Source organism: Osmerus eperlanus, unplaced genomic scaffold, assembly GCF_963692335.1.
Source record: "Osmerus eperlanus unplaced genomic scaffold, fOsmEpe2.1 SCAFFOLD_535, whole genome shotgun sequence".
Lineage (NCBI taxonomy): Eukaryota > Metazoa > Chordata > Actinopteri > Osmeriformes > Osmeridae > Osmerus > Osmerus eperlanus.
The window spans coordinates 1-19331 of record NW_026911832.1 but is presented as its reverse complement, the minus strand read 5'-3'; the positions used below and the strand labels follow the sequence as shown (position 1 = coordinate 19331).

Genomic DNA, 19331 nt, shown 5'->3' with positions numbered 1-19331 from the left:
CCGACACAAAGACAGAAATGTAATGTGAAGCTTCTTTAAAGCTAGCGGCAAGCTAAGCCACAAGCCCCTTTTCATACTCTGATGCCTCTCCTTTATTCCAAATCAGCCAATCAAATCCCATGATACTGCATGATCAGGGCAAGACCGATTGGCTCTGGCAAACCGCTTTCACTTGTAACATCCTCAGATAAGCAAAAGGGCAAATTGGGAACAGAATTACAGCTAGTAAGATCACACACGCTAATACATCCCTAATGTGAGTCTTAGGAGGATGAGTCAGAGAGTAATTCAGTTGGTCTGGAGGGAAATCAATGACTTGATTGGTTCAAAGGCTCAAAATGGCCGACAAACGTCCCCTTATTATTGAGGGCTGTAGAAGAGATACAGGAACAGATAAAAACATTTATTTGAATCTTCAGAAAGATTCTCATCGCTATGAGGAGCGAATGAAGAACAAAAATTGTGTTTGTGGCCCAGAGTGGATCCGAATTAGAAGTTTGAGTGAAAAATCAAAATGGCTCCTTACCTTTGAGCTCTTGGAGGGTGGAATCGTGTCTGGAGGTTCCGTCTGAAAAAGAGAAACACCTCCCAATCAAACATTACGTTGGTAATGCCAGCTACGTTCAGCTGTCTGGCAAAACGTCATTTCTAAAGAGAGGACTTTTGTCTGTATACCAGCGCCTGTCTTGTCCAGCCATGTCTCTGTTCATCTTGTAATCATCTATCAGGACACACCTGCACGGGGCCTCTTTGCAGCCCCGCAAGCAGGTTGAATCGACCAATCCACAAAACCCAGCTCATCATCAACTGTTCTCAGTGGCGAAACAAACGACCCCCAACCCCCCCCCCCTCCCGTGCCAAGCCCCCCCCACCCCTCCCGTGCCAAGCCCCCCCCCCCCTCCCCCACAACTCAGCCCTCCCAGCCTGCTTGGGAATTCCTGAGGTCTGTGTCCTCCATAAATGTATGCTGCGGTTGAATCTAATCTATTATGAATGAGAAACACAAGAGATCCACAGAAGAGTGAAACTGCTGGTGTAAAACCAGCGACAGTAGCTATACAGAGAGGATCTGGTACGGCGAGAGAGAGAGAGAGAGAGAGAGAGAGAGAGAGAGAGAGAGAGAGAGAGAGATGAGAGAGAGAGAGAGAGAGAGAGAGAGAGAGAGAGAGAGAGAGAGAGAGAGAGAGAGAGAGAGAGAGAGAGAGAGAGAGAGAGAGAGAAAGAGGTCTGAACTGAACATCCCACACCGCTCGTGTTCTAAACACGCTGGACAAGCTACTGATGAGGCTCACGCCTAAATCTAGCAGAGCGTCACGTTCGACGAGCCACGAGGTTTAGGTTACCGTCTCTCGCGAGCGAGCCGTCTTATACGCCACAGCAACCTCGGTGTGATTTGTGACGCTCCGAGTTTGGAGCCTCGCCGAGGCACGCCGCTACTCTGCGTCGGCACGGCGACAGGGCTGCAAGCGTCTTCTAGTCGAGGCCTCTGGTATTCCGGAGCGTTCCAGCAGTCACTGAGTTCATGCCATGAGCCAGCCTAGGCAGTTCATCCCGCGCAGATCACAAGCCTACACCCCCATCTGACTCAGTGTGGCCGCCACTGTTACGTAAGATTACATAACAGCAGGTCTGTCTGAGTAAGATTTCATAACACCCGGGTCCTGACACTACCCTGGTGCTCGGCCACCAAACGCTGCCCCCGTCCAGGCCTCCGTATCACCATGTCAAACACACCGCTTAGTGAGGAGACGGACCTTATTTTGACTGGGGATCATTTTAAATCAAGCACATTGCAAGATGTCAGGGTAGATTTTTTTATACCCCCCCCCCCGCTCTTATTCGTCTAGTGCTGAAAACCGGGACATTTGCCTCACGCAAACTTTGACATCAAGGAATTTCCTTTCTTTCTCTGGAAGGCATGTGGAAGTCAGGGCGAGGATGGGTCGCCATTGAAAAAAATGACTCCCTCGTGGCCAATCCCAGAGAGACGCTGGCCATGGAATTAATGTCACCTTAATGTGAAAACGCATCAAAAGATAACGTGAGCCAACGTTTCCACACAGAGCGGGAAGGGCAGTGGAGCGACGGCAGGATTTTGGCTCATGCGAGTGCTGAAACGTAACGCCTTTGACATTAGAAGTGATCGAGCAGCAGGAACTCGAATGCACATCAGAGAGTTAAGAAAAAATGGCGTCTGAACCCCAGATTTACATGCATTAAAAGGTTTTTTTTTCTCTGCAGTTTACAACGTATTGCTGACTAGGTTTATAAGCAAGTACAATACCCAGGGTATGTATCTACAGAACATCCTATAATAAACGATTAACAAAATAGCATAGCTTCATACAGAAACTTATTAACTGTCAGAATAACTTACAACAAACTAACAAAATACCTTTTCTCCCACCTATGCCGTAGTATAGCTACACAGCATATCTCCTACCTATCCACACACACGGGAAGAAATCATTTGTCATGAACACACAAACCACATGCACACACAAAATGTGCACGTACACTCACAGAGTATAACAATTCTAGCCCTGGATAAAAACCTTAATGCTTGCAAAGACACACACACACATATCCAGTGATCTCCGAGAGATAAAGTGAGCCTAGGCTCTATAAATCAGACAGAGCAGGGAAACAGATAACACGGGCAGGGAAAAAAGAGGATATGAGGAGATACCTGGCTGGAGATACCTGGCTGGAGATACCTGGATGGAGATACCGTCGCAGGGAAGAGAAGTTGGACGTGAGACGAGATGGACTGTAAACTGCCCGTGTGCTGCCTTCCCTGAGCCACCATGTTGCATTCATTATATTGATGCATTATTAACCCGAACAATCTGATCATGGAAACAAACTGTATATATTTCATCGTAACATACGTTCAGCGTATGATACTAATACAACTGAATGTACAATTTGTCATGAGCTTCTTTGCAAACCCGCAAAAAGACTGCATGGAATAAAAGTTGGCCCTTGCTACACGGGTAAGATTCCACCAGCTTGATAAAAAAGTCTGTTGCTATGATACTTTACCTGAGCCAAAAATCTATCTATTCACCCGAATTTACAGGTCACAACGAATCTACGGTTATGGGTATTGTCTTTTTTCTCGTCCGGACAGACAGACCAAGGGGTACCCGGATGAAGGGATGGAAGATGGGATAGAACAGAGAGAAACATGGGAGGAGCGTGGGGGAAAGAGAGGGCGACTCCACAACTCTCAACAATCTCACCCGATCTCTCAGCAAGCTTCTTCTGAGCTCAAAAAGAAAACTCGTCTCTTCCCATCCGAGTGATCCCCATGCCGCCTGGTCTCTTTTGCGTACTACAAACACACATCTTCGCAGCCTCGTGCCGATACACCCCTCCATCGATATGCAACATGAAATATGATCAGCCATACCTCGCGCATGCGCAGGATTAAAACCCAATGACCCGTTGTGTCTGTCTCCACGGGGACCCCTCACCCTAACTCCCCCCGGTACACCCCTTCTCCTCTAACCCCTCCCCGCAACTAGGCCCCAGGACTGCCCACTCTGAACAGTCCTCCGTAAAATATAATCAAAAGCTTAACGTGACCCGGGGTAATCTTCCAGGGAAAGACATAGAAGACAAGTCTATGAGATAACCCACTTTACAGCACAGAGAAAGAGAGAGAGAGATCGAGAAACAAGGAGAGAGAGATCGAGAAACAGAGAGAGAGAGATAGAGAAACAGAGAGAGAGAGAGATAGAGAAACAGAGAGAGAGAGATAGAGAAACAGAGAGAGAGAGATAGAGAAACAGAGAGAGAGATAGAGAGAGAAAGGAAAGGAGGGAAAAGAGATGGAATAAGAGAGGGGATAGACAGCAGGATGGGGGGGGGGTTAGGATTCTCGGGAACCCATTTTTCCCAACAAAAAGAAATGAGTTGAGACACGGAGCAGGGTATGTGAACGAGGGCGGGAGAAAGGGGCGATACGAGAGAGGAGGAAAACGTAAAAAAGAACGAGAGTAAAAATGCGGAGCGAACACAACGTGTGAAGCCAGGAGGGGGAAAAGGAGGGATTTAAGAAACGTTTTAGAAAGGAGGGAAAACATCTCAAGTTTACAGCAGCACAAGCACTCCTTTTGGGGGCTTAAGTCCAGTTTTTTCAAACGTTATCACTCTTTTGCCCCCCTTTTCCCGCGATTTTACTGATTCCCATACAAGCTGTCCCTCCTCCTCTCACCCCTTCTCGTCCCTCTTCTTCTCCACCCCTCCCGTTTTTCCTGCTACTGCCGGTACTATTTCTCCTACCTCTCTCTCTCTCTCTTTCTCCCTCTCCCGTGGAACACACTCCGTTTTCTCGTTCTCTTTCTTCGCTGTCTCTTTCGTCTGTCCATTCAGCCCTCCTTCTCCTCTTTTCTTCGTCCTTTCTTCCAGATTCAGCATTCAGAACGATCTGAAGACAAGGTGTGGAGTTGAGCTTTTTTTGTTTGCTGGCCGTCGAAAAAGGCAACACACGCCGACCCCCTCCCAAAAAATTATTTAAAAACAAAATACACGAGGAAGAAGGAACGAAGGAATCGATTGGTGTCATGCAGTCTGATGCAGGGACAATCCAGGGCCTGTATGGCCAGGGGCGCTCTGCAGAGACAGGCTGAAGCTGCTCTCATTTCCCTGTTGAGGAGGGGGAGAGGGGGGGGGAAGGAGGAAAAACAAAAAAACGAATATGGGGAAATACAACAAAAAGCAACAAACCCACCGAAGCTTTCAGCTCATTTGCGGTCGCAGGCGAAAGTGGATAGTAAGCGCACGTGAGGTAAGCAGTCCGGCTGTGTGTGTGCCTGCATGTGTGAAGAAGTGGGAGGGGATAGAAGAGAGAGCAGGCGAGAGAGAGAGAGCAGGCGAGAGAGAGAGAGCAGGCGAGAGAGAGAGATTGGGAGGTTCATGGAGAAACAGAGGGAGGGATTGAGGAGGAGTGTGTCAGAGGAGAGAGGGAAGGGGAGGGAGGCAGAATAAAGATTTTTTAACCCTCTCCCACTGTGTTTCATTTCCATACTTTCGTGTCTCTCCCCCTTGTTCCTGTCTGAAAACCTTCTCAGAGCGGAGGAAAGAGAAAGCTGCTCTCGTTTCCTCCCCCCCTCCCCCCCCTCCCTCCCTCCCCCCCCCCTCCCTCCCTCCCCCCCCTCCCCCCCCCCCTCCCTTTCTCCGTTTCCTTTCTGCTCCCTCTCTTTTCTATTCGTTCCTTTTCTCTGCATGTGCACTTGAACTCTAAATCCTGTCTGCCAGCACCCCCCTCCCCTCTCCCTCGTCCTGGCACTCCTAGACAGAGGCTTGAAATAGTGCTTTCAGGCTAAAAGCGAGGGAGGGAGGGAGCGAGGGGGGGAGGGAGGGAGGGAGGGGGGAGAGAAAAGGAGAGGGCGAGGGGGACAAAAAGGGGGCAAGGGATGTTGGGAGGGGGGAGGGGAAGAAGCTGAGAAGGGCTAATTCAGAACTGAGGTGGCTGTTTCCGTGTGTGTGTGTGGCTATGTGTATGTTTGTGTACTTTCAAATGATTAGGTTCGAAGTGTTTCAATTGTACTTCGTGTTTGTTACGTTCTAGCAAGGGAGGCAATGCAAAATCAAAAGAAATATGATCTTATTTAGAGAAGGGAAAAATTCTGTTCATCACAAACAGCAGCAAATAGCAGGTTTCTCAAGAGCTCTTCATGGGAAACTACATTAGTCTTTGTAGCACAACAATAGACTCCAGTTGAGGCTGAAACTACTCAGTTTGAGGTAAATGTATACATAAAAGAACTGGTGTACAATTAGTTTCACCATATCTATATTGAAATATTTTCTCCACTGTCCATTTTTTCCCTGTGTAATTTGTTACACACAAGTGTGACCTGTGTTGCTTAAGATTTGTTGAGTTGACTTTGTTCAATGGATGGTTGTTGACTGAGTAGGTGAAACCGCTTTTAAGGTACTGAACCAACCTAGATTCTATACATTAACAAACAAGGCATGTGCCGTTTTGAAATATTACTAGAATGAAGCCAACCTATGAGATAAACATGTAGGAATTAGATCTTGTTTCTATAAAACACACGTCTAAACTCCTGTCGAATAGCCTAACCAAAACCAATGTGAAAATCGCAACGGACCAAGAGCGAGAACAAAGGTTTTAGACAAGTGACAGCCTTCTGCGCAGTGAAGTTGGGTATTGCAAACTATTGTGAATTGCCTTGAGGTGGGAGAGGAGGTCACTAGAGGTCAAGGGAGGCACGTGCTGAATTCCATGTCACCTTGGTTAAACATCCTCGATGTATGTCTAGTGTAGGCGAGCTGCAATCCCGACAGCTACTGCAACAACAGTCTGAAGCGTTTCTGGATTTGAAAAAAGAGAGGATCGTGGAACTGACATAAGCCTGCCCCCTGCTGGCTCCTCCAAAAAATAGGCCACATCGAACATTGCAATGTAGGCCTATGCTACAATTTTATTGTCACTAAATATATATTTAACGTGCTTGCTGATACACGTAGGCTAAATAAGGACCATGAAATGCACTCAAGCCAAACTATGCAGCGTGTTTAGTCAGCCATCGGCATCCGATTATTCAGTAGATCCTCTCCAACTGGGGGCAGCGTAATACCCACCTGAATCTTTTTTTTTATCTGTGCCTAACGTAGCATATTTCACAGACGGAGAAGCGATAGAAACCAATAACACGCCTGTGCACCACATCGGAGTCGTTCGAGGTAGGTTGTTCGAGAACACAATATGCATGGAATGTCATCTATTTTCGGACCTAACCTAATGAATATTTTTGAATGAATATTACTAGAGATAGATAAATTACATTGTGATGGTAGGCTATCGATGCGCCAGTCACTCAGTTTGAATTTTGACTACTACCTCTCAACTTTGCTCACCTTTAAATCACCGTTTCTACAGATGCCGGGTGTCACAGTGAAAGACGTCAACCAGCAAGAGTTTGTCCGAGCCTTGTCAGCATTTCTCAAGAAGTAAGTGCAGTTTGTTTTGGTCCTCATCCCTCATCCCTCACTCATCCTTGAAGTGTCAAGTCACATGTGAAGTACCGCGAGAAACAGCGGACCTCTGAAACTGCGCCGATTAATTTGAGCAATTTGAACACGTCAGGCCAAGAGCTGGTATTGTAACTGTTGGCTACAATAGAATGTAACTTTACTCTGAAATACTTATTTTTATAGGCTGTTGTAATTGTTGTATGGTCGCTATGTATTAATGAATAGACCCAATTGAACAATAATCCGTTTATATGACTCTGCTGTTATTGAATCGCCTTTATTATCAGGTCTGGAAAATTGAAAGTTCCAGAATGGGTGGACACAGTCAAGTTGGCTAAGCACAAGGAGCTAGCCCCCTGTGATGACAACTGGTTCTACACCAGAGTAGGTGTGTAGTGGGGTGACTCATAATTGTAAAACCTTAGCTAAATCACTTCACAGACAGTAAACAACAACAGTGTCATCAGGTTTTTAAAATGTTTTTATTTAAACACAGTTATTTCTGTCAACTATGAATGCAGTGCGTACAATTAAACGAACACTTGATATTCCAGCGTCCACAGCGCGCCACCTGTACCTGCGTGGAGGCGTAGGAGTGGGCTCCATGATCAAGATCTACGGAGGACGTCAGAGGAACGGGGTCTGCCCCGCCCACTTCAGCGTGGGGTCCAGGAACGTCGCGCGCAAGGTTCTCCTAGCTCTCGAGGGTGTGAAGATGGTGGAAAGGGATCCCAACGGGTGAGAAGGTTGATGATTACCAGGCGCGTGCGTTTGTTTTCAAATGTGGGTGGGACAGCTTTTTGGATGCTGTTTTTAAGGAAACGCTATATTATTTATTCCCATGTAATCATTTAGCAGACACTATCCAAAGTATCCTATTGCTGTTACAAAATAGTGAATAAAGTGCAGCAGATAATCAAGGAGCAAAAGTGGACAGCTCCAACATTACAGTGGTTGGGAACGGTGTGGGTTTTGACCAGATTTTTATTCTTTTTAACAGAGGCAGAAGGCTTACTGCTCAGGGTCAAAGAGACCTGGACAGAATTGCTGGTCAGGTGGGTGATAAGGTCAGAACATGTCATGACTACACATGTAGTCAGAAACTGCCGTTTCAGGGCAGTTATGAAAGTATGCCTGCATAGCCTTTTAATTCCCTCCTTTTACTATCTCTCAGACAATCCCCATAAATGAAAGTTATAGTCCCGACAATTTCTAATCTGCACAAGTATTTTGTATCCTTTTTTATTTATTTTCTCAGGTTTCCGCGGCCAGTAAGAAGCAGTAAGTCATAAGGTCAGAACAAGCATGATGGGAAAAAAAACCAAAAACAATCCCTCATATTAGTGTTCACCCACAACAGCATGCTATCCTATTCATAACCAGCCGGAAGCCCTGCAAGTCTCCCAGATAATGTTTATTACATCCTTATAATATGGATGATATTATCATTCCGACAAGAGCTGCTCGATCTTGCCACACAACCTCCCAAACTGGTTCTGATAATGAGATCGTGTTCACTAACGCAACAACCTTTACGTCTAAGTGTGTTTGAATTTAAATATTTAAGACACAATAGCCATTGAGGCTCTGGAGTAGCTGCTACGTGACGCGTCGGCACTAAAGCACACAGCTGGCAGAGATGAGAGGTCTCCGTGAGCACACATCGAGAGGACGAGACTTCTTTGTGATTGGCTGAGAGGAGGACATTACCCCGTCAGCAGCACTTGTGAAGCTAGAGAAAACAGCACAACCCATAACAGCTGCGGTGCTGACCCGCTGTTCATGTCGTGGTATACCTGTCCTCGTGTCGTTACCGGTCTCCAGCAAACAGAAGCGTGAATCATCACAGCACAAATCGTTACCCTTTTGGACGCGATTAAAGAATGGTTCAGAGAACACGTGCTTTGCTTGGTTTTATTGATTTGTGAGCCTCTTTGTAGTCCAAGATCTAGAATGGTAATGATGTTTTTAGGCCTATACTAAATGGTGGTCTGCGTCTGAAAGAGTGTTTGTGTCGACGTGGGGGTGGTGTGTGTGGGTGTCAGTGTGTGGGTGTCTGTGTGTGGGTGTGTGTTTAGTTGCTGCTCATGGTGCTTCGGATCCAGCTGGTGAACTGGCACACGCGGGCGTACACGCTGGGGTGTCCAGGCATGGCGCATTTGTAACCCCAGGAAACGATACCCTGCAGCTCTCCGCTACACACCAGGGGGCCGCCAGAGTCACCCTAGTACACAGAGACAAGATTACACAGGATAGCAGAGTGTACAGTAGATAGTGACTTTATAAAACGGTTACAAAGATTATATAGCCTATGAATTGTAGTAAACTAACTGTAGCCTACATTTAGAAAAACGACACTAGTGAAATCTAAATTATAATAGGCTACCTAAGATGAAAAAGATTCGTGATTTTAAAAAGATGTGAATTAGGCTATAGCATATATTTTCTTTATCGGCAGTGCCAAAATATGAAAGCTAATACTGTTGAAAAAGAAAAGGTTGCTTAGACAGAAATAAAGTCGTTAAAACGCTCGTCTTTACGTTCGTTGTTCTAAGTGTTTTAGCCAGACTGACCTGGCAGCTGCTAGCTCCTCCATGCATGAATCCGGAGCAGATCATGGTGTCTGTAAACAGATGGGGGTAGGCGTTCTTGCAGATCCTACGATCGATCATCGGCTGCCTGAGGCACTGCAGTCTATCGGGAGGGCTGTCTGGGGAAGGAGAGGCGAGAGGTAACGGATCAATGTGCCGCGCCAGGCTCTCCAACTCTTCAAACAACAGCTGCCTCACAAGAGGGTCGTTGTGGTGGGAGGTTGAATCAGCTTGAAATCCCTTGCGACATACTTCACGCGTGTGTTTTTACAGGACCTGGTGTTATGGAGATCATGAAATCCATCGCGGGCTGTCTAGTTCCGTGTCGTTAACATCTCTGTAAGTCCCAACAATCATTCTCTTCCCCTTCGTAGTAACCCTTTTTCTAGTTTTACCCATTGGCACTTATTTGCTTTTCACAATGTATGCTTCATGTTTTGGCTACCCGCAATGTTTTCTCGTTGTTTATGATAATTGATCATTGACCTATGCACTTTTTGTAAAGCTCTTTCTTGTAAGTCACTTTGGATAAAAGCGCTTGCTAAATGAATAAATGTAGGCTAAATGTAAATGTAACCCTGTAACAGTGAAATGTATTTCCATTTATTTTACTTACTGCCGTTGGTGACAGTGTTTCCCCATCCGGACACCAAGCAGCTCTCGTCAGCCACGTCGCAGCGCGAGGCCAAGGCCACTGTCTGAACGTAGCTGTTGAGGGTGGCGGGTCGGCTCAGTTTGATCAGCATGATGTCACTGTCCAGGTTCTGGCTGTTGTAGCGGGGGTGCTTGATGACCACGGCTGAATCGATCCACTGCTCGGTGCCCTCGTTCACCTTGATGTTGTGCTCGCCAAGGCGGACGCTGATACGACTGGCGGAGGAGGACACACGAGTACGAGTGAAAAATCCTTCCACGTGCCGTTTGGCTTGTCCAGCATTGTTGAAAAACTCACATTTTCAATTGTTCTAGCAACTGTCTAATAAAGGAGTAATGACGTGGTACCGCTAGGCCGTAGCCTATACTTACGACTTGTAGCAGTGGGCAGCGGACACGACCCACTGGCTGGATATTAGGGAGCCCCCACAGAAGTGGTAGCCGGCGTTCAGAGAGACCTGGTAGGCCACCGAGTGAGCAGGGCACTCGTACCCCCCAACAATCTTCTCATCCTCCAACGGGGCAGCGACTGAAACAGGAGGGGGGGAGGGGTGGATTATACTAATGTTAGAAATAATACAATTTACGAATAATAAGACCGTGATAGTAACAATAAATTATATTTTCACACATCCTCAAATCAAACAGTAAACCCAAAAGTTTGCTTTTGTCTCCTTTGGTTTGCCAGACAGGTTAGATCATCATTCTCACATACATGCCGCTCCAAACAAAGCTAGGAAAATCAGCCCCTTCATGTTGCATTCGGCTTTCCAAGTGCACTCGCAGTCACTGGGAGCCTCTATATACCGTCTCCTGACCACATCCAGATACAGAAAGCATTCCTGGAAAACAAATAGAGCTGGGAAAGATCCATATGGTTGTTCTTCTGCAGGGACCGAGACAGCCATTACCTGGTGGGCCCCTTAGCCTTGAGAAGGCTTCTGGGTAATCAGGATTCCAAACAGCCACATAAATGTACATGACATTCCAGATTTTGTGTCTAAACTGGCAAGTAACAGTATTTCCAAACCAAGGACAATATAGTAGGTTTTGCTTATGAGACAGCTGATGTTATCAATGTGCTTGGTTTTAGACCTTTATTGGTCATGTTTTATAAGTTGAGTGACTTTAAAGTAACTTTGCTGTTAAATGCTGAAGAACAAGTGAGATAAGATGTTCTGGGGTGTGGAAAGAGTTCAGCCTGAACTTGAACATCTGTTTAAAGTCTGTCAAATATATCACAATTCTGTACTATTGGTGCTCCAAGCGTCACTGTTGACCCATAACAAGCCACACAATAATACAAGAATGTGAATTCAAAACCATTCAACATCTTTATTAAGCCAAGAACATCATAAATAAAAAAAAGTGCATAGAAAAAATTTAACAGGTTTAGAAATTTTGTATACAACTTTATACAGACAAGGATTCCCTGTGACCCAAGGTAACAGACCCATGTTTCATTACACTTTTACAAATTATTTTCCATTTAAAATAAACACAAACAATCCCACTCCCATTAAACACACTGCGGTCAGTACTTGGGGGAGACCCAGCCATGTTCCAAACTAAAACACCGGAGAAAGTGTCCAGTTGCCGGGCGCGGTGCTGGAGATCACCTACTCGGCACAGCACGAGGTGGAGACTTCATTTTTCCCTAGTTTACACTCGTCATCATGACCCACTGAGGTAGACCGCCTGCTGGAGACAGGGGAGGAGGGAGGTCATGTGCAGGACAGCATCAGGTGAGATGAACCCTGGCTCCTGTCATCGTCACGCCCCTCTGACAGGTGGGTTCAGTAGCACGTATAAAGCAGGTTATTATTTGACAAAGCATCCTTTTTTTTTAAATCATCGCTAGCGTTCTGAGTATTTATTTTACAAGAATACATATGTAACTGTAGGTTTTGAAGGGAAGGGAGCACTGTAGGAGTTGGCATCTGTAGGTGAAACAGCTGAATTAAACCCTTTTGACATACAAAACGACAAACAAATACCAGGAAAATTATTATTCTGGCAGACTAAACACATCTTCTGTCCATCATCACTGATGATGAATGACAAGATGTGTTGATGAAGACGTACAAACGATAAGTATGTGGTAGCCACCCAGGAGTATGGGGGAAGATTCAGCAAAACAAAAAAACTGTCAAAGCAACATTTTAAGTGGTTTCCACAAGCACCTTCATAAAAACAACAAAAAAACACGCAGAAAAAAAATTGACAAAACCTGTGCTTTTACAAAAGCTAATAAGCTAAACCTGGGCCCTCATCCTTGAGGTCACGTTCAGAAGTATGGTCTCCATAATGTGGACACAGACAATTAAAATATACAGCAGCTGCTCTAAAACTGTACAGAAAAAGGCTGGGCTCAAATGCCCACAACAGGAAGTCTATTTCTTTCCTGACAAGTGGATCAGTGTCGCCTTGTATTTACAGCAATGTCAAAGCCTTGGCTCACATAAAGTAAGGTGCTAAAAATCCGTTCCTCATTTCGATATTGATGCCTTGTATCGTTTGTTTAGTTTTATCGTAGCAACAGCACCGACAATAGGAGACGACCCCTCGTTCAAACGAGGTTCAAACGAAACCAAGACGAGGACAACCTGAAAATGACGCAGTGTGGAGTCGCTAGGCCTGAAGTCTACTAGGGACCACACGAGAACAAAGGAAGCCTAACAGAACATCTATGGAGGTGGTGTTCGACCACGAGAATATTTAAATACTGAGGTCAGAAAACTGGCTGGAATCTAAACTTTATGCACCAGTCTGTATGTCAACCTGACTCTGTAGAGGGCAGGGTGATCACGCTCAGGTTTTTACCACGTCTGAAAACCACGTCACCGAATCCTACTTCCTCTCCCTCTCAAAGAACTACAAAAATGGCCGCCGTCAGTTGAGAAAGCGGCGACAGCGCCGGGCGGTACAGTTGCACCGCAGCTTGTTGCTGGCGTCCTCGATGGGGAACTTGTAGTCGTACGTGAGCTCCTCGCCCCGGTATATCTTCCTCAGAGCGAAGATGACGATGTGCTTCTGGCCCTCCACGTTGATGACGCGGGAGTAGCAGTTGGGCTCGCACGAGTGGTTGATGAACCGCGCCGCGTTGCCGTGCATGGTGGCGTCCACCACGTCGAAGTCGTCGATGCGGAACATGTAGCAGCCGATGCCCTGGGTCGGGAAAAGATAAGACATGAAGGGTGTTTGCACGGTTTCAAGTACCGTACAATCGTTTTCTATGTCGCCCCCTAGTGGAGCGGCATTTAACAGCATTACATGTAGAAAGCAAAGGCCCTGTTCCAGCAGTGACTTGAAGAGGGGATACATTTGCTGTATATACTTTTTTCCTTGGCTTACCCTGCTGTCGTAGTATTTCTCTCGCTTGTCTGTCAGAACGGCTCGGATCACGTTGCCCGCGTACTCTATAACCATCTCCCCAGACTCGATGTTCCTCTTGCAGAACAGCCCACGTCCGTGAATGGCCGACCTGGGCAGGAGAGTGGGGGGGAAGAAAGAGGGAGTGGGGGGGAGGAGAGAGGGAGTGTGGGGGGGAGGAGAGAGGGAGTGGGGGGGGAGAGAGGGAGTGGGGGGGAGGAGAGAGGGAGTGTGGGGGGGAGAGAGGGAGTGGGGGGGAGGAGAGAGGGAGTGTGGGGGGGGGAGAGAGGGAGTGGGGGGGAGGAGAAAGGGAGTGGGGGGGAGGAGAGAGGGAGTGGGGGGGGAGGAGAGAGGGAGTGTGGGGGGGGAGAGAGGGAGTGTGGGGGGGGAGAGAGGGAGTGGGGGGGAGGAGAAAGGGAGTGGGGGGGGAGGAGAGAGGGAGTGGGGGGGGAGAGAGAAAAAGGAGGGTGTAGATAGATGAGACCTGAGTTAATTTACAATGAAAATGAACAGATACAGTGAACCTAGATGGCCTTGCATCAAAAACTAAAACGAATGAAAACATGTTTCTACCTGTAGACTCCCACTGCCTCCTTGGACGCCTTCTCCAGGTGTCGGAAGCGCATGGCCATGGGCAGCTCAGTGCTCGTGGCTCGTCTGAACACACACACACACACACAGAGGGGTAAGGACACTGCTCCTTTACATTTGGGGAAGACAAGCTGGAAGTGTTGTTGCGACTCGACAGATGCGTGTTTGAGGTCTGACCTGGTGGACTTCAGCGGAACATCGTCGTCTTCCTCTTCACAGGGAGCCAGGTCAGGGAGCTGTCTGTGCTGGGAAGCCAGGAAGTTGAACATGTCGAAGGTGGACTTCCTGTAAGGCGGGGGATGACGACGGCAGGAAGATGAATGCCAGTGAGCCAGAAACCTTCCAGAATGACTACAGAAAACGTCAAGTGTGTGTATATATGTATATATATATATATGTCTCACCGCGTGTAGACCTCGGCGCGGGCGCAGCCGCTGGGGTTGAGCGGCAGCTCGTCCTCGGGGCCGTCGTAGCGGTGGAAACGGAAGCGATGTCCCTTGCAGCCGGCCGCTCCCACCAGCTGCTCCAGCAGGAAGACCACGGCGTCGTGCAGCACGCCCAGCGCCCGCGGCCCGCTCACCCCGCCCAGAGGCAGCTGCTTCAGGTGGAACCCCGCCCGCGCCTCCAGGACGCCGTCCGTCACGGCACGCCAGGCCACTGAGGGGGGGAGGGGAGCGGAGAGAGGAGGAAAAATACTTTGATTTGAGCGTTCGTTTTCCGACACGCTGTCGCGCCCTAGTTTTTCAGAAGCGGAACACGGAAAGTGCGCTGTTCTCACCCTCGATGCTGTCGGCCTTCACGCTGAAGCCGTCTTCGCTGGTGATTTCAAAGCGCAGGTGGGGCTGGCTGCCGTAGGCTTGGCTGCTCTTCTCCACCCGGGGGGGCAGCATGTCCTCGTCTGAGCTCATTCCTGAGGACCACACACACCTGTCAGCGACCTCCAGCACGACTCGGCCCGGTGAAGGTTCTAGAACAGTTCTGATGCAGCTTGGGCCCCACAACCAATCGGATGGGCGGGCCTTTGGTTTCCACAAGGGGACGACTTGAATACAGCTCTCTTATAGAGACTCTGTTCTATGTGGGCTGATCCTGCGTCTCTCAGCAGCAGCTGCTCATGCTACATCAGGGTCAGGCGAGGCAGGTGTGTGGGGGTGAGGTGGGTGTGGGGGTGAGGCGGGTCACTCACCTGAGTAGGGGCCCCAGTCTGACAGGTCTGCGTGCCGAGCGCTCACCCACACGTCTGTTTTGCTGCGCTGGACTGCAGCGTTGGCAGGCAGGCGCTGCATAGGGGTGTGCCTGGAGGACACACTCACACCGTTACTCACACGAACCACAGCTCACTTCTGGTTATTGCTTCACCTTCTCCTCTGGTCGTTGACAGGGTGCGTGGTCCTGTGAAGGTTCTGTGAAGGTTCTGAGACGTTACCTGGTGCTGTCCAGCTCCGGAGCCACGATCCTGAGCTGCTCCTTCACAGGCAAGACAGGAGGGCTCGGGTCCAGGTCCAGGATGTCCTTCATGGTCGGGGCTTTTATACGAACTCTGCTAGACCTGGGAGGAGAGGAGAGAGAGGAAAGAAGAGAGAGAGAGCAGTGTGGCACATGGTAAACACAGTTCCTGTACTCGTTACAGTCAAAACTGAAACGTAAACAGAAATGAATCAGAATGCACTTTGTCTGGGGCATGAGTCTGTTTACTGTGTCATGGTGGTAACTTGATGTGTGTGTGTCCTGTCTGTCACTGTCATGGATAAGACAATCCCCCGCCCCTCACATCAGGACAGACAGAGCTGCTCTGTGGTACCTGCTGTTGCTGAGCTCGTCCATCTCGCTGGAGGAGGACATGTCCTCGTCCAGAGCATCGGTCCTGCTCCTCTTCCTCGCCGGTCTCTCCGAGGCGGACGACACCCTCTTCACGCGCACCTGCGAGCGCGGCGGGGGGACGATGGCGGGCTGGAACCCGCCGGGGGCGAAGGCCACGGGGGGCTGCAGCTTCCCTAGGTAGGGGTGCACGCTGAACTGGGAGGGGCTGAGGGGGGGTTGGGAGGGGCTGAGGGGGGGTTGGGAGGGGCGCGGCGTGTGGGGAGAGGTCAGGATGTTGGGGCGCGTCCGCTCACGGTGGGACGCCATGGCCTGGTCGATGATGGACTGGGCCATGCCGTCGGGGCTGCCCGGGTGAGACACGTTCTTCACCCGGGCGCCCGCTTGCCGGCCAGCGCTGAGCAGGGGCGTCGCCCGCACAAACACCTTTTTGGTGGAGCCGGTGGGCGTGTAGCTCCTGGGGGTGGGGTTGGCGGGGACGGCGTTCTGGACGCGGGGGACGGGAGTGGGGGTGATGACGACGCGGGGGGCGGGCCGGGGGGCGGAGCTGTGGATGATCTTGGCGATCTGGCTGATGCGGGCGTAGGACGGGGAGCTGGTGGTCAGGGTCTGGTAGGTGTTCGTCCGGGGATCTTTGATCAGAATCTGACCCTGGCGGTTGACCAGTAGGACCTGAGGGGCGGGGCCAGAGGGCGGGGCCAGGGGCGGGGCACCGGGCTGAGCAAGGACGGGGGCTGGAGGCTGGGGCAGGGCCGACTTGGTGGGGTTGAGGCGGATGGCTATCGTCTGGCCCCTGGGGGCCCCAGCCTGCAGAGGGAGGGTGTTCAGGCCGTTGATGACGATGGGCGAGGGCCCGGTCCTGGGGATGGCCCGTACGGTGATGGTCGGAGCGGACGACACCGCCCTGGGGGGCTGCCCGGGGGGCAAGGACACCTTGATGACCTGGGGCGGTGTGGGAGGAGCCCCGAGGGGGGCGCTTTTCAAGTTCACGGTGGGCATGGGGCGGGCTTTCATGATGATGGTTTTGGTTTTCATCGGCGAGGCTGCCGCCGGCTTTTTGGCGGGAGGAAGTTCAGGCGAGTAGTCCGGGTCTCGGTTGTCCTCTTCACCGGCGAGCGAGTCTGTGGACGAGGTGCCGTCGTCCTTGTCCAGCCCGGCATTGTTGGCCAGGTACACCACCGAGCCGTCGTCGGCAGAGATGAAGTGACCGGTGGACGGATCCAGCAGGACCTCCTTCTGAGCCTCGGCGTCCATCAGAACCTCCTCCTGCACCGAGAATTCGTTGTTGATGTCGCTCGTTTCCATGAACAGGGACGAGGAGGACGCCGGCTCCGTCTCCGGGACACACGCCGGCTTCTCCTGCTTGTGTGGCGACTGGGTCGGTATGGCATCGATCCTCTCCATGGAGATGACCAGCGTCTTGGACAGCGTGTTGTGATTGGCCACCTGGCTGACGGCGGGGGGGGACGGCAGCTTCGCCTTCCCCGCTCCTCCCGGCGCTCTGCTCGCCCGGCCCCTCGCTGCCGTCGCTCTCCGAGCCGTTGTTGGTGCCGTCGAGCTGGGCGATGGACTGAGAGGCCGGGGGCGAGGTGCCCGGCCCGGCGTCCTTGGCCGCCTCGCGCACCACCACGGTGCGGGAGAACTTCAGGTAGTGGTCCATGTCCTCGTCAGAGGACGCGTGGTCCAGGCCCTCCCCAGAGCTCACCGCTTTAGGGAAGGCGCCGGCGGCCTTGGCTGCCTCCACCCCGCCCTGCCTCCCCTCGCTCGCGGCCTCCTCCCCGCCCTGCGTCTCCCCGTCGGCCTCTCCCCTGGCACCCGCCTGCGAGCCGCAGTGGAGGACCACGTTTTCGTTCAGCAGGGCCTCGTCGAACTCCAGCTTGGCGTTGAGCAACGACGCCACGGCCACCTCCGTGTCGGCGTCCAGAGGGGTGAAGGTCAGCTCCGGGTCCGCCATCAGACGGGCCACCTCTTCCTCCAGGTTCCCCGGGGGCAGAGACCCGCCGTTGGGAGCCGTGACCGAGTCCTCGGCCTCGGAGGACACCAGGAAGTCTTGGGGAAGCTCGGCCGAGACGGGCGTGGCGATCTTGAAGGCTTGCCGCCTCTGGGGGAGTGGCGGAGGCCGGAGGGAGGGCTGGCCACGCCGCGGGGGGAGGACGGGGAGGTGGGGGCGGAGCCCCAGCTGGAGGCCGAGGCCCGCCGGCCTCTCCGGGGGGGCGGCGAGGCCGGGGGGTCGGAGGCCCTGGGAGGGGAGCTGAAGGGGAGGCAGCAGGGGCTGAGGAGCCCCCCCCGAACGCAGCGTCATGGGGCCGGAGGGGGGGGGCCGGAGGGGGGGGTCGGTGGGGGAGGAGGAGGGGTGGCGTGTCCGGGACAGCCTGCGCGGGAGCGCCTGGTGTCCTCCAGGTCTCGGAGGGTCAGGATGTGGTGCGACTTGGACACGGCGTTGCCTGTTTAGGAGAGGACGGGGGGTCAGGACAGGACGTAACAAAACCACACGTGAAGTAGACAGGGAACATGCTATCCAAATCAATATGCCGTCTAAACAACGTCTGATTCACCAGACAAAATAGATTAGGTTTACTCAAAGGCACCTAGACAAGGTGGGGGGGTGTACCCTGGGGAAGGAAGGGGTCTAGACGTTCCTCCTGCTGGTCTCCTGGTGTGCAGGTGTCCCGGGTTTTGGGTCCCACTGCAGGGTCTAGTTTGGAGGCGGGGACACGGTGCTGGAAGGAGCCTCGATTGGTGGACAGCTCGTCACCATGTCTGGGTTCTCCATTTCTAATTGGAAGAAGAAGACAAAAGAGAAAAAAAATGTGTTTTACTGTCAAACTGACACTCATTTGGTTGCCCCGGACTACCATTTATTCAAACTTCCCAAGGATACAAACAAACAAGCCCCTTCCAAATTCACCACATGATTAATCAGACGCTTGTGGTCCACGCTGGGGGTGAATCCCCTGGGTCCTCACCCTGGCCGTGGTGGGGGCTGTGGGCGATGGTCTTGTTCAGCTCGTGCTCCCAGGGAGGCTGGCCCAGCCGGCCCGGCAGAGGGCTGCTCACCTCCGTCACCCTGCAGGTGTACTTACAGGGCCTCCTGGGGTCCACCGTGCTCCAGAACAGGCGGGAACACCTGGAGGACCACACCAAGGCAGGGGGGGGGAACAACATGCTGTTAAAAGGACCCAGAACGTCCATGGTATGAATATATTTATATTGATGTTTTTATTGGTCACTTACTGGTAACCCACAGGGTACAGCTTTCCTCCGTTGGAAGACAGTTCGGTCAGATAGCCCATT

The 19331-nt window shown here is 51.0% G+C and overlaps 4 protein-coding genes across 6 annotated transcripts; 1 reads left to right on the top strand and 3 right to left on the bottom strand.

Moving 5' to 3' along the window:
• The first annotated feature begins 4306 nt into the window (after window positions 1-4306).
• On the top strand, window positions 4307-10240 carry LOC134016659 (small ribosomal subunit protein eS19-like). 3 transcript variants are annotated; one of them, XM_062456000.1, is made up of 7 exons: window positions 4307-4795; window positions 6652-6720; window positions 6917-6987; window positions 7299-7399; window positions 7566-7749; window positions 8012-8066; window positions 9876-9944. In XM_062456000.1, exons 3-7 carry the CDS (start codon window positions 6917-6919, stop codon window positions 9897-9899), a joined length of 435 nt encoding a protein of 144 aa, XP_062311984.1. In that variant the 5' UTR covers window positions 4307-4795; window positions 6652-6720; the 3' UTR covers window positions 9900-9944. The 3 variants fall into 3 exon arrangements, with proteins under 3 accessions (XP_062311984.1, XP_062311983.1, XP_062311985.1); XM_062455999.1 differs by lacking the exon at window positions 9876-9944 and adding an exon at window positions 8270-8907; XM_062456001.1 differs by lacking the exon at window positions 8012-8066 and having other exon boundaries at window positions 9876-10240.
• On the bottom strand, window positions 8957-11039 carry LOC134016658 (trypsin-3-like). The gene is made up of 5 exons (XM_062455998.1): window positions 10972-11039; window positions 10629-10785; window positions 10219-10472; window positions 9585-9721; window positions 8957-9235 (listed from the first exon to the last, which is right to left on the bottom strand). The coding sequence occupies exons 1-5, from the start codon at window positions 11009-11011 to the stop codon at window positions 9086-9088; spliced, it is 738 nt and encodes a 245-aa protein (XP_062311982.1). The 5' UTR covers window positions 11012-11039; the 3' UTR covers window positions 8957-9085.
• Window positions 11040-11567: 528 nt separating this feature from the next.
• LOC134016657 (histone-lysine N-methyltransferase 2B-like) lies at window positions 11568-18339 on the bottom strand. Its single transcript, XM_062455997.1, has 10 exons — window positions 17636-18339; window positions 16021-17595; window positions 15646-15768; window positions 15406-15515; window positions 14998-15129; window positions 14624-14876; window positions 14397-14504; window positions 14202-14285; window positions 13611-13740; window positions 11568-13424 (listed from the first exon to the last, which is right to left on the bottom strand). The coding sequence occupies exons 1-10, from the start codon at window positions 18337-18339 to the stop codon at window positions 13149-13151; spliced, it is 3495 nt and encodes a 1164-aa protein (XP_062311981.1). The 3' UTR covers window positions 11568-13148.
• Window positions 18340-18647: 308 nt separating this feature from the next.
• On the bottom strand, window positions 18648-19330 carry LOC134016656 (histone-lysine N-methyltransferase 2B-like). The gene is made up of 3 exons (XM_062455996.1): window positions 19272-19330; window positions 19004-19164; window positions 18648-18812 (listed from the first exon to the last, which is right to left on the bottom strand). Exons 1-3 carry the CDS (start codon window positions 19328-19330, stop codon window positions 18733-18735), a joined length of 300 nt encoding a protein of 99 aa, XP_062311980.1. The 3' UTR covers window positions 18648-18732.
• Window position 19331: the final 1 nt, after the last annotated feature.